Source organism: Odocoileus virginianus, chromosome 6 (genome assembly GCF_023699985.2).
Source record: "Odocoileus virginianus isolate 20LAN1187 ecotype Illinois chromosome 6, Ovbor_1.2, whole genome shotgun sequence".
NCBI classification, from domain to species: Eukaryota; Metazoa; Chordata; class Mammalia; order Artiodactyla; family Cervidae; genus Odocoileus; species Odocoileus virginianus.
In genome coordinates, this window is record NC_069679.1 from 1,756,657 (window position 1) to 1,771,304 (window position 14,648).

General features: G+C 42.4%; 1 protein-coding gene across 1 annotated transcript; it reads left to right on the top strand.

The window, feature by feature from the left end:
- The first annotated feature begins 245 nt into the window (after positions 1 to 245).
- CRHBP (corticotropin releasing hormone binding protein) lies at positions 246 to 13,258 on the top strand. Its single transcript, XM_020902671.2, has 7 exons — positions 246 to 766; positions 1,128 to 1,227; positions 1,491 to 1,648; positions 3,000 to 3,210; positions 5,159 to 5,307; positions 8,928 to 9,045; positions 12,545 to 13,258. Exons 1-7 carry the CDS (start codon positions 686 to 688, stop codon positions 12,700 to 12,702), a joined length of 975 nt encoding a protein of 324 aa, XP_020758330.2. The 5' UTR covers positions 246 to 685; the 3' UTR covers positions 12,703 to 13,258.
- Positions 13,259 to 14,648: the final 1,390 nt, after the last annotated feature.

Here is a 14,648-nt window from a genome sequence, read left to right on the forward strand (position 1 = left end):
CTGGACCAGGATACAGCAAAGACCAAGGGAAGAAAGAAAGCTTGAATTACATGACTGCAATATTCTGCAAAATCAGACTTCAACTCCTGTTCAGCTTCTCCTTGGAGCTGAAAATTCCTCAAGTCTCTTCCTGAGAGGCAACCGCGTGAATACTATATTCTCTGACAATTTCCAACACAATTCCATTTAAGGTTATGTGACAAGGCTGTATGATAAGGCTGTGTGTGGGAGTGGGCATTTTATGCCTGTGTGTAACATTGTCACTTGGCTTTGCAAAGTCAGAAATTCCCTGCATATCCACCGGAGAGGATAATCCAGCATATGGCAGGTCGAGTAAATGCCATCCCTTACTCTCTATTCCTGCCTCATTCTTTCTCCCACACTTTAGTTCATTAAGTTGTAAGTGTCTGAAATCATTCTTGGTGAATAATGCTGGACCACTCTGAAAACTTGTGGCTGAGGGCTGGACCCTCGTCATCGCCTCGCACTTTGTCACCGAGACAGGTAACCCATGGTTACTGAGCTCAGATCAGTTAAGGGGCAGAGAGCCTCCGCTCCTCACTGCTCTATAAAAGAGACCCAGCAAAGGGCCCCTACCAGCTCCTAGCTCTCAGCCTGGGTGAGCCTGGGAAGCAAAGCCTGAGACCTCCGGAGCCGGAAGACCAGCTGCAGCGGCAGGGCCGTCATGGCCCCCACTTTCAAACTTCAGGGTCACTTCGTTCTGATCTGCCTGCTGGCTCTACGAGGAGAGAGCCGGTACCTGGAGGTGAGCGATTCCCTGGGGCTGACCCATCTCACCTTCCAACCCTGAATGTCCAGCTTTGGGGGTGGGCAGGCTGCCTATGCTCTCAGATTATGTTGGGGTCAGCTCTTTCTTCCTCCTTCACTGTGCCCCCTCTTTCCCCGGGTTTCCCCTAGGTCTTCCCGCCTACCTCTTCCCCCTTTCCCTCTGGCCCCTTGGGGATAGATACCCTGATCTGGTGGATACTTCCCATCTTCTCCGGATCCCCCTGGACACATCGACCTGCTCACTTGCTTCTCTGTGCCGTGGGCAGGGAGGGTATCCCCCTTCTGATCCCCTGTCCCCCTCCCTGAACTGTTCCGGACTGACTAATTTTCCCGGCCAGCTGCGGGAAGCAGTGGACCACGACCCTTCTGCACACCTTGGCGGCGGCGCCAGCCCGAAGCGGGAGCTGGAGGGGGAGCCACTGTACCGCCGCGCTCTGCGTGAGTGCGGGCTGCGGGCGGGCTGCCGGCAGTGGGGCGGTGGGGGCTGGCCGGACCCCTGGGAGGGAGCTGGATGCCCAGACTGCGGTCTCGAAGGGTCGAAGGGTCGGTCCGAGGAGGTGCCCCTGGGCGAGATGGGGTGACGCTCGGGGAGCCGGCGCTGAGGCTGGGAGTCGCGGGGGCGCGGAGAGAGGCTGCCCCGGGCGGCGCTGCGGGGGTTGCAGCCCTGGACCCTGGACCGCCACGCCGCTGCTCTCCCTCAGGGTGCGTGGACATGCTGAGCCTCCAGGGCCAGTTCACCTTCACCGCCGATCGGCCGCAGCTACACTGCGCCACATTCTTCATCGCAGAGCCCGAAGAGTTCATCACCATCCACTACGATCTGGTCTCCATCGACTGTCAGAGGGGGGACATCTTGCAGGTGAGGCACCCCCGGGCCAGGTGGGCAAGGGACGGGCAATGACCGGGTCCCAGCTACCCAGCAGGGAGAGCTGGTAATTAGATGCTCGGCTGGTGCCCGAGTGGGACCCCCATGCAAAAGGAACCTCCCCTCACTCCCTGAAGGGCTGGTGCCTCCTGCAGGGGTTTAAGTTCCCCTCGGTGACCTCTTGGTCCCCCGCGCTTGTTGCATCCTGGGGCAGATGAAAAGTGGTACAAGTCCATTTAGCAGGAGCGCTCAGGTCCGCCAGCCCTGGTTAGAAGGCGACCTCACACGTCTGAGATCGGAGTCCGCCTTCTCCTGCTGGTCCCTCTGTCTGTGGAATCGTTCCAGGCTCCCAAAGGCTGTCTTCAATGCCTGGGTGACACGAGCAGAAGGGCACGGGCCACTGGGGGGCATGCTGAGGTGGAATCTAGTCTGAGGCAGGGATGAGGTGTGGACAGTCTTCAGTCTCACAGCATCCCCACTCCTAGTTCCCTGTGAGCCTTAGGGATCAGCTTGGGATGGTTGCTGGACTTCTCCAGTCCAGTTAAAGTGAACACGATTAAAACTCTAAAGTGGAATTATTTTGGAAACTGTCAAATGCAGTGGAAGAGAACTGATCGGATGAAGGAATTTGTAGCTGCTATTGTTACTAACCCCAACTAGGTTGAACTCATTAAATTGGAGACCTGTGGTGATTTTAAGAATAAAGTCAATAGACTCTGACCTTTTGTCCAGCCAACTACAAACTTCAACAAGTTAAGGAAAAAATTCCTAAGTTGCTTACCAGACATTATTGTCCAAGTGTTAAAGTAGTTCTTGATATTGTGATGTGTGATGAGTTTAAAGATGAGGGAAGTGGGTGTGTGTAACCATCATCAGATCAGTGAAGTTCTTGCTCCAGTTTGACCCCTTGCTGTCTATTTTTGAGATATTTTGTTCATATTTTAATGAGGAAAGAGAAAAACTGAAGCCCAGATTATGCTCCTGTGGAATTTTTCTGAAGGTAGGATGTGTGAAAAATAATGACCAATACAAAACTGTATATCATCTGTAGTTTTATTTACTAAGGTGGCTGCAATGATAAAGTATCAGAAAGTATTTGCTTCGGACACATTGGAGTTTATAAAGGGGGGGGAGTAATAATTAATTAATTAATCAATCATATGACTTGCAAACAATCCAGTCAAAATATATATACAAATAGAAAGCAAGTGTGCAGGGGGGTGTAGCCTGTCTATTCCCTACTTATAATTGGAGGTCCATTGCCGGGTAAGCTTTGCCCCCTTTTCAACACACTTGTGATTTCAGGAGCTGATGGAAGTGATCATCTTTGTGTTTTTGTTGGAAGGTATTTGATGGTTGGATTCTCAAGGGGGAGAAATTCCCCAGTTCCCAGGATCACCCTCTCCCCACGACTGAGAGGTACATAGATTTCTGTGAGAGTGGTCTGAGCAGAAGGAGCATCAGGTCCTCCCAGAACGTGGCCATGATCTTCTTCCGGATCCATGAGCCAGGAAATGGATTCACAATAACCATGAAGACAGATCCTAACCTCTTCCGTAAGTGGACTTCCTGTCTTCTCAGTTAGAAGGCAGGAACTGGAGGGAGAGAGTGTCCATTCTACTTTTCAAAGGTGGTATCATTGCACGGACTTATGAAGTGAGAAAGGATTTGAAAGGAAATTCTTTTGTAATTAGAAATGACCTAAACGATATTTGTGGTTCATTATTATGAGAATAAAATCAGTTTTTAATTTATTTACCAGGCTAGGTAAGACACTTACATATGGTGACTAGAGTTCTATTTTTCCCCTGGTCTTATTTCTGATCTCCTGCATTACTACAATGTATTCAGTGACAAACTTTAATCCCTCCAGTCATTCCATTGACCTGGACTCAGATATGAAGTCTTTGAGATACTTAGGTAAGTGCTGAAAGACTGCGTATCTGGGATGTGTAGACAGATTTCATGCCAGAGGAGAGGGTTGGACCAGAGGACCTCAGTGTTGCCGTCTGAGTCTAAACCCATTGCTCTAATTTAGTTCATTTCTGATGGATACATGAAAAGATGCTATAAAACTAAATAGCCCAGGCCTAATGGCACCCAACTCCAGTACTCTTGCCTGGAAAATCCCATGGATGGAGGAGCCTGGTAGGCTGCAGTCCATGGGGTCGCAGAGTCAGACACGACTGAGCGGCTTCACTTTCACTTTTCACTTTCATGCATTGGAGAAGGAAATGGCAACCCACTCCAGTGTTCTTGCCTGGAGAATCCCAGGGATAGAGGAGCCTGGTAGGCTGCCATCTATGGGGTCACACAGAGTTGGACACGACTGAAGCGACTTAGCAGCAGCAGCAGCAGCAAAACACATTATCTTAATCAGAATGAGTTCATTCACCTATTTATTATTTTTCCCCATTAAGAGGAAAATGTTTGTAAAAAATCAGGTAAAGAAAACATAATCATTTTTGGTTGCATACAATAGTATTAACACTTCATGTGATTGAAGAATGGCGCCTACCTAATCTGCCAAAAAATAATGTACTGACTGATCTCCCAATTTTTATTTTTAAAAAACAAAGTAACTTTTTGTGGAAGAAGCACCCAGAAGGGCTATTTCTGAGGACTGGAACAGAATAATACTTGAGGACAACTGTTTCTCCTATATCTTGTTTGGCTAGAAATCAGAAATCTTCTAGAATCATCAAGGAATTTCAGTTTGTTTTGAAATTAAGTGTGATTAAAGATATAAGAAGGAGGCAAAAGGCAATTCTGACATAGTCTGATCAGTCAGAAACTTTTGTCTGGTAATTGGCTGAAAACAGCACAAACTCTGATGCTTCTAGTTCCATAGCTGAAAGAATAAATTTATTGTAAGTCTAGATCTGAGATATAAAACAAATTTTCAGAAAATTTTGAGAATAAATAAATGTTAAAGATTTACCTTTTAGTCAACTTACCACTTAACACCCAGTAAATATTTATCAGACATAAATCTGGTTTCTGTTTTTCTCAGCCTATTTTGTAACTGGTTCAATATTTCTTTACTTTATTATCTAAAAAGTAGCATATATATCCAAGCTCAGTTAATAAAGGTTTCAGGCCACCAGGGTTTGAATTCTGATCTCCTCTTTAAGCCTTGATTCTTCCAGACTTCCAGATTGAACTAAGACCCTAGTTAATGAAGTATTCCTAGAACTTCCACCAGCTAGTATTGTTTGGTTGGTTATTAATTCATGTCTTGTGAGTGTTATAAATAAGGTGACACCGTGAGATTACAATTAGAAGCCCCTTACAGCCCAGGTCCTCCTAACAATGTGGATATATCCCTGGTGGTTTTTATTCTCCAGGTCCTTCCCATCTCCAAAATCACCTTTGTGATATGTATTCTCTTCTGGGCCCCAAGCCCCTAGACCATTAACAGAAGCTTAGAATAAGGATAAGATAAATTTCCATAAAAGCCCAGCATACAAGATAGTGAAAATGTGGTTTTGCTTTTCTATAAAGCCTGCAATATCATCTCCCAGACCCCAAATGGCAAGTTTACACTGGTCGTGCCACACCTGCATCGCAACTGCAGCTTCTCCATCATTTATCCTGTGGCGATCAAAATATCTGATCTCACCCTGGGACACTTAAATGGTTTGCAGTTAAAGGTGAGTTGCTTATTTGCTTCCCAGTCACTTCCTAAGGCCCCAGCAAACTTTTGAGAGCAAAAGTGATCATACAGGGCAGATGTGGATGAATAGGAGGGGTAGGTCCTTCTGCCTGACAGATTCATCTCTCACGAGCCTGCCGTCACTGGTTGAATACATTCCTCTTCTATTTCTGTTGTGCTGCAAGCTGCATACTCAGGTGCCCCTTCTGCCTACTTGAATACTTTTCTCGTGATGTAAGAAATGTTTCCAACTGGCAAAGTTGTGGCATATAATTACAATTGAACTCTCTTGTACTCGCCTCTTTTACAGAACCTAGTGTGAGTCATCTACACAGCTGTTTTTCTGATTATTGGAATTTTCTTTTGACATGAAGGAAGTGTCTTCATTGACAGAACTGTGTGATGAAGGAATGCTAAGTGTAGCAGAAAATGTGAAATTGGATTTTTATATTGCAAAATACAGTAAAGTTCTGAAGCTTTTTTTTTTTTTGCCTTACATTTCATGCCATACATTTTGCAACAAAACATTAGCTGAGATTCCCCATCTACTTTCCCCCTTGTGAACTGCTGTATGGACTTTGCAATTATGCTGACCTTGACCACATTTACTTTCACTGGCAGCTGTTTCCTCTGAGTCACCCTCACCTCCTTTTATGTTCTCATAAGCCTAGGTTAAGATAATTGACATATTCATCGGCATCGAAGAAAGTCATCAAAGAAAGTTCCTAATCGAACAGAAGTTTAACCAAATAAATAAGACTAGGGCTGAGAAAAGCATTATATACAACTTCCTTTAAGCCCTAAACTCATAAGCTAGTGCTTATATTTTTTTAAGTTGAACCTTTGTGGAAGAATAATCCTTTGATAAAGACAGGGATAAGTGGATATCTCTGGTATAACCTTACTGACTTGAGATTGTATGTCATTCTTGATGTTTAATATAGAAGATAGCAAGTATGATAGAGAGAACTGCATTTTAGCTATTTTTGGCTGTGAGGAGTAATCTTGGTGCTTACCATTTAAAACAGTGTGAAGTCTGCAGTGTTGCTTTGCAAAAAAAAATTTTTTTTAAGATGCTTACTATGTGCAAGGACTTATTCTAAATGCTGGAAATTAGCAATGAACAAGACAGGTCCTGCTCACATGGAATTTACATGCTAGGGGATGAGACAGGCAAAAGAATAATATATTTCAAATAGTGATGAGTGCCCTGCAGACAACAAAGCAGAGTGGTGTGGGGACATCGTGGGAGAGAGGGCAGGCAACTGCTTGAGGTAAGATGGTCAGGAAAGAAACCTTTGGCAAAGGAGACATTTACAGTGAGATTTCAGTGATGGGTAAGGAGGAGTCGGCAGCCTCAGGAAGAGCTGGAGCAGAGCGACAGTAGTGCAGAGGCTCGGAGGCAGGCTGGGCTTCCTGAGTTCTAGAAACAGAAAGAAGGAAAGGTAGGGGGCCTGTGGTCTAACACAGCACCAGGGAGACAGGCAGGGCTGGGGTGGAGAGCCCAGCAGGTCATGCTAAAGAGTTAAGAGTTTATTCTAAGCGTGGTAGCAAACCACTGAAGGGGTTCAGGCATAATCCATCTGATCGTGTGCAGGTGGGTGACGGTGGTTGGAATTGCTGCCTTCATGACCAAATTAATTGACCAAGTCCATGACGGGAAGGAGAGGATTACCTAAATGTCATTCTGGCTTCCATGGATGACGATGAATGAGCTGTAGGGGTCCAAGTGGTACAGGTTGCACCTTAAAGGCCATTGTCATAGTCTAGGCAAGAGATGGAGTAACAGTCCAGGGAGGTAGAACCTCCACAAAAAAATCTAGAGGATCCTGGTCGAAGAGCCGAACCCCAGAGGTCCCTACACAGCTCAGCTTCTGCCATTGTTCACTGAGGATAGCTGAGAGGTTTGGGAAGAGGAGAGAAAAGTCACGAATGCCGAGGAGTATGTGCTCCCAATCTCGTTGTTTCTGGGTTTTGTTCCCTTCATTTTGTTGTGGTGTTGTTGTTGGCTGCCCTGCACAGCGTTTGGGGTCCTAGTTCCCTGAGCAGGGATTGAATCCATGCCCCTTGCATTGGAAGCATGGAGTCTTAACCACTGGATCACCAGGGAAATCCCTATTGCCCTCATTTTAGTTTCTATTACTTCCCAACTTCCTATTTCCCGTTTCTCTCTCCTGAATCTGCCTTTTGCCCTTCACCTCATCCTGTGAAATTTGGAACCTATAGAGCCAGCTGGAATGTTTAGTCTTAAGTCATGTTCTCCCTGGACACTCTCTACTCAAGGGAAAGGCAATTACATTTTTTTCCCCTTTACTTCTAAATGGCTTATTCAACTCTTCATACAAGAACATGAGCCCTGTACACAGTGGGGCTGAGTAATCCTGTATTTCATGGTTTGATGAAATGTGTAAAATGCATAGAACAAAGCACATAGTAGGTGCTTTAAATATGTATACCCCCCACGCCTGCTTCCTTTCACTGAACAAATAGATGCTGTTACATTATTTTCTATTTGTTGTTTAGTTCCAGTTGCATTTCAATATCTTCCTAATGTTGGACTGTGTGTGTTTATGTGTGCATGTATTCAGCACTCTCTGTTTTAGATTTTGGTTCCTATCTAGTATGGTCTGTCTGGTTAACTTCTAAGCATCTTGCCACACTCAGCTAGGTCTCTTGTGTGTACCTCAATGACGAAGAGGATCACAGGCAAAACTGATGGTGTAATTTGTGGGGGACAGCACAAAATGAAATTTTAAAATTTTATTTTAAAATTATTAAGAATTTCAAGATAGTGACAACAGAGTATTAAGCCCTGTGGATATGGGCAGTGTGATCCCGAGGCCAACCCTGATCACAGGAAGGGGTGGAGGGGGGTGGCTCTGTTTGCCTGGGACACTGAAGCCCAGGAAGTTCTGTAGATGAGACAGAGTGGAAAGGATGAAGGGAAGCAGAAAAAGCTGGTTACAGGTGGATCACACGGACTTGTAGACTAGAAATTATTTCAAATAGCTTGAAATAAATTTGCTTTAGTTGGATGGAGAAAGTTGATGGTAACTCTAGCTAATTTGAGCCCAAATGAGGGTTCTCTTTTTTCTTTAATATTCTTATAACTAATCTAAATCCTTATCAGTAGAAACGTAAGAATTGTCTCCATAACAAAAAAAAAGTCTTTTATAAAGAAGAGGAAAAGAGGTAAGTTGAAGGAAAAAACTGATATGGAAGCCCTATTTATAAAAACGCTGACTGCATGTATTAAGAAATTCAAATAATTCAGTATGTATGTCCAAATGATTTAAAAATCAAACCACTTTTAGTTGCAATTTTTATATACTGTATATGGAGTTTAAAGATTCTCATTTCATGATGTTAGTCCTTGCACTTGTAAAAAATGCTTTTAAAATGCACACACATTTTAAAAAATGATTGCTCAACAAATTTAGAAAAGCAATTCCTATTTTTTTTTTCTTTAAAAAGTCTTAATTTTCGGAGCCTTGGATGTTAAATTAAACGGTACTTCCAGGATGTCTGGGACTAAAGGAGTGAATTCACCAATTTGCCGTTGGTTTGACTTCAGTAGGTGATTTAAATACGTCTTCCTCTGCTGCTTTGTTCTCTTAGAAGTCCTCCGCGGGCTGTGGGGGAATAGGAGACTTTGTGGAGCTGCTGGGAGGAACTGGTTTGGACCCTTCCAAGATGCTGCTTTTAGCTGATCTCTGCTACCCTTTACATGGCCCAGGTAAGTTGGTTCTTTGATTATTATTTATGTGCCTATTGATATTGTTTTACCCTGATGCTGGGAAAGACCGAGGGCATGAGTTTGAGCGAACTCCAGGAGACAGTGAAGGACAGGGAAGCCTGGGGTATTGCAGTCTGGTGGGGTCGCAGAGAGTCAGACACAACTGAGTGACTGAACAACAACAAGATTGCGTCCTTAAATAAAAGACTTCAAATTATTTATACGGGAAAGGGCAGGTTCCACCAAAAAAAGTTTGATTTTGCATATTGAACCAATGTGAGGATTTTGCATTCGACCCTATACACAGTATCAAGAATGCATGACCACAATATCTGACCCTGGGAGAGAAACTTATGAAGTAACGAACTTGCCTGTTTTAGGTTGGCCCCAGGTAAAACTCTGAGAATGGCATAGAACTGTGCTCGTTCTGCCTTCTTGAGAGTCCCTGCTTTCATCCTCTCGAGACTAAAGGGTTTGCTGACTGAAAACCATGGTTCATATAGTGTATGTATCATCAATTAGTAATAATATGATAAAGTAATATCTAAGTCATTTTACCATATATATGTATATGTGTGTGTGTATTACTCATAGTAAATACATTAAAAGGTGATTCACTTTATTAGAAATTCTCAGAACTGATAGAATGTCCCCAAGTTTTAACAGCAAACCCAGCCTCTGAAAGACCACTGCCAAAAGAGAAGTCAATTCTGAAATCTAAAAGTGGTTGCTGGTAATAAAAGACCAGGTTAGCTCATGGCGAGGCACCAAACAGAATCAGGTCTTCTTTATTATGAATCAGTGAGGAGTTTCCATTTGATCAGGCTCAGGTGGGGCGGGGTGAAGGTGTAATTGCTGACTCATGACCAAATTAATTAATGAAGTCCAAGTGGGGAGAGAGAGGGATATGTGAAACTTTTCTTTAAAGGTCTCCCATTTCTGTCCTTCTGATGCAGGAACCAGTGACTATCGATTAAGAGACAAAAGTCAAACAGAAGAGAAATCTTTCATCCCTTATCATAGCCCCCTTCCTCTCTTGTAAGCACACATCACACACCAACTAAATAATGAAACTGCAAATCAGACCTCCTTTTGATCCGCTCTTACCTGTTTTAATTAAACCCAGATCTGCCCACCAGTATTTTCACTCTCTGAGCTAATGCTGGGATCATAAGCAAAACCTCTCTGGAATAGAATTAATATACACAGGTAAAGGGAAGATATTTCTCAAAACCCACTTTGCTAAAAATCTGGGGCTAGTTTGTTAGTTTACACTTGAGCCCTGGTTTAAACTAGTGGCTTCTCTCCCTCTGTGTTCTCGAAGGCACTGGATCCTTCCATGCCGATGGAGGGCACCTGTGAGGACATCTGTTTGGGCCAGATAAAAGGATTGGCTTAAGAACTGATCTAACACTCGTCCCTTAAAATTTAGATCATTGAAGCTATAGTAATTTTGGTGCGTGAATTATATACTTTGGTTTAGGTAAACGTGTGTGTGTGTGTTAGTCTGACTCTTTGCGACCCCATGGACTGTAGCCCACCAGGCTCCTCTGTCCATGGAATTCTCCAGGCAAGAGTACTGGAGTGGGTTGCCATTTCCTTCTCCAAAAGGGTATGATCAAGGCCAAATATTTTGCCTGTTTTATCTAAATAATTGAAACCAGTCTTACGATAATTTGAAGGCTTGAATTATCTGACTCTTGGGTTCATTTTAGACTTCACTTTTTTCTTTCATTCATCATGTTTCCATGAGCCCCTCCTTAAACTGTTCATACAATGAACTCTTAGGTATCCTGCCCTTTAGATTAGATTGAATTAGGAATATGTCAAATAATAAATAAATGATATGCACATTAACTAAAGGAAATAAGGCACATTATGTAGATTAAAGTTCAGAGTAAGATCAGAAAAGAATGACCTTCCCAATCATTTAAAGAAAATTAACTTTGGACCTCGTCATAGAAGCTTAGCCTAGACTCCCTGGCGCTTATATTAAAATAATTACAGGATTTATATTTTATTATCTCTCCAAATTGACTTTTACCTAAATAACTCTATCTGGCTGTTTTACTTCATTTAAACCCAGGTGCATGTTTTTGAAGTAGTTGTTATACAAGGATGATAATGTTTCTCAGAATTTAGTCCTTATAGAGACAAAGAGAGGGAAAAAGATTGAGAAAGTTAAAATAGCTGGAAGGATTATTGTAGGGTAGATAAATCTTGCCTCAGGAACCAGCTTGAGGTTGAAGAAATAAACTAAAAATAATTTTTAATAAATATACTGAGTTTCACAGAATAGAAACTCATGTAGGTACAAACAGTTGGCTGCCAGAAGGGAAGGGAGTGGGAAATGAAAAGAAAAAAAGGTAATTCTGTGAGGTAATGAATGTTAATTTGCTTGATTGTAATGATCATTTCACAGTGTGTATTTATATAAAAGCATCATGTTGTACACCTTAAATACATACAATTTCTCTCAACTATACCTCAACAAAGCTGAAAAAAAATTTAACCCCCTCCATTATTCTTGCTTGGAAAATCCCATGGACAGAGAAGCCAGGCAAGGATTGCAAAAGCCATTCCATGTAAGAAATACAGGAAAAAAATTAGAAAAAGCACAGGTGAACAATAGAAAGAAAAATTAGTACATTTAGTCTATGTCTAAACCATGCAAATGCTACTTTTATTTATATGTAAAACAGAATCATTATTTAGGCTAGAAAACAATAAACAGGTGATATTTTTGGTCTACATAACTGTCTAGCAGTACAGTTCATCCTTCAGCCCTGCCCACGAAATGCCACGTTCGCCCCCAAATAGAAGGAAAAAAAAAACAGCCCCTGCAAATTTCCAACCTGTCCCAAGGGGGCAGCACTGCCCCCCTCTGAGAATACAGCTAGAGGAAAGTCGCGGCAGGAACAGGTGGACGCTCGCCTTCATCTGCCTTCACCACCAAGCCTTGGAGGTGAGAGAACATAAAAAGCGCAAGGAGGTATCTTCTTACTTCTTATAGTCAGCTTTATCTGACTGACAGTGTTCTCGCACACGAGGAGAAAGGCTGAGTTCAGTTTCACTTCTCAACAACTAATTAATTACAGAGTTGACTCGTGAACAGCAGGGGTCTGAACGTCTCAGGTCCACTTACGCAAGGATTGTTTTCGGTAGTAGACACCACCACCCTGGGTTGGTTGAACCCGAGGATGTGGAACCTCCGATCTGGAGGAACTATGGATGTGGAGGAGAGATGATAAATTATATGCAGATTTTCACCTGTGGGGAGGGTCCTCAGTCCTAACAGGCAGGTTGTTCACGGGTCAGCTGTATACTATAATAAAAAATGAAAACAAAACCATTTCACCTGATGGTAGATGCTTGGTTTGAGTACGTGAGAGGAAGCTACATCTTGCTTTTGCTCTGTTTAAATGATCTTGTGGACAGAAATGGCTTGGCTATGTGGTTTCTAACCTACTGGGAAACTTACTTTTTCCATGAATTATAGCCCAGATGAAAGTTGGCTGTGACCACACGGTGGTGCGCATGGTCTCCAGTGGAAAGCATATAAATCGTGTGACTTTTGAGTATCGTCAGCTGGAACCATACGAGCTGGAAAACCCGAATGGAAACAGTATCCAGGAATTCTGTCTGTCTACTCTTTGAATAAACAAGTCAGTGATTTCCATGCCGCTAGCTAAGGGAGTCTTTAATGGCTATTATATATGACTTTGATGAGCAGCTAGTTAAGAACCTTTCATACCAGTCAGTATTCCTCACTTTGAGCACATATCACACAGACTAATTTTTGTACCTTGCTTCTTTTTCATTTGTTATATAAATGACCACATGGCAGATAATAAGCCCCTCTCCCTTGCTAGAAAAACAGTATCCTGTAATTCTTTTATATGCTATCAACCTGAACTAGTAAGACAAGTGCAAAGAAATGTGCAATAATAACTTGTATCACAAGGAAAAATCCTACAAAGAAATAAAAATGATGGCGTTATCAGTTTTATAACAGAAAATGCATGTCTGTGTATACCAAAGTAGTAGCATTTGTTTATTTTCTGCTTATTCTGTTTATAGTAGAGAGTAGGTGTAGCTGGTATTGTTTATTGATTTGTAACAGCTTGTTTTTAACAAACATTTGTAGCATGGAAAACATTTTGCAATCGTAAATACAAGCATGAATAAACATATTCAGAACGTTGTCACCTCAGCATCCTGCTTTGTTTTCCTGAGTAGTTAGTTACCTTACTACCATCAGAAAATAATGTTCTCAGGTGAGAACCAAATGCTGAACTAAATCATTTTAGCCTTCTTAGAGCTCAGAGAACTCTTGGTTGGTAAGTAGAATTATTAGGCGCCAAAGGTAAAATTTCAGCGTTTGCACAAACAGTGCTAACTGATTTGTCATGATAGGGAAGCAGGATGTGGGGATCACTTTTCCACTCTTCTCCAAGAAAACTGAGAATACATGTCTTTGCTCCAGTGAAGAGTGGACTTTTCAACAAGGACCACAAAGGCCTTAAGCATAAATCTGAGTACTTTTTGGGTACTGAAGACAGTTTATTGTTGACTAAGCCTTTTCCACTTGAGACCAAGCTTGAGACCAAGCATGTGGGCCCATAAAAAGACACCTTGAGGTCGGAAATAAAGTCTTGAGAAACAAAGGAAATACTCCAGAGTGAACAAGTCCTCTTTGGATTAATGGATGAAAACTGCAAACTGTGCTATGGCTTGATTCTGGGTCCCCAAACATATTTAATATAAAGTTAATTTTATAATGGAATGTACTGGAATCCCATATACTGGGATTGTTAATGAAATCTGGCAACCTGGCAGAAAGAAAAATAGTGACTGAAAATACTAAAAATACCCAGGTTTGAGCCTGAATTCTGTCTCAGTAGATATTCTGGAATGAGTAGATATTTAGCAAATGGGTGAATAAATGCCTAAATGGATAGATGGATAAATACTGGGATGAATGAATAAATGTCTAAACAGATGGCTATATAATCCCTGATTAGTTATGTAAGATGTTGGATTTCTTATTTTATAGAAAATAAATTCTGTGAAGTTGAACCCTTTTATCTTTTTCACAGTCCCTCTAGCGGCCAAAGAATTAATGCAGTCGCTTATATCACCATCGGAAGTTTCTGGTTCTTAACCCTCATGATCCCCTTATTCTAAGCAGGGAGGATAAATGGTCCGAGGTCAGGAGGCAAGTATTTTTATCATGGAAGTTAGGACAAGTTGTTTTTGTCCCTGAGGAACATCTTGCAAACGATTTAGCCTCTCTGCACTGAAGTGTGTGGGGCTGTGGTCCCTACGGTTTTTTCTAATCTTGACGTTCTGCAGTCATTTATTTGTGACATGTGACTTCAGAGCATGTTACTGCATATTAGAGTACACTCTTTGAGAGGACAGTCACTCCAGTGAACTGTCTGTGACTTATTCTTTGGATATCCATGATTTAGTCTTCATTCCAAAAGGATGGGATGGCTTTCTAGAAACAAAATTGCAGATGAACTCTCAGGGGAGGGGAGAGTGTAAGTCTTCACTGGCACTGCCATTAAGACAGTAATATGTTACATGAAATTCTGGCT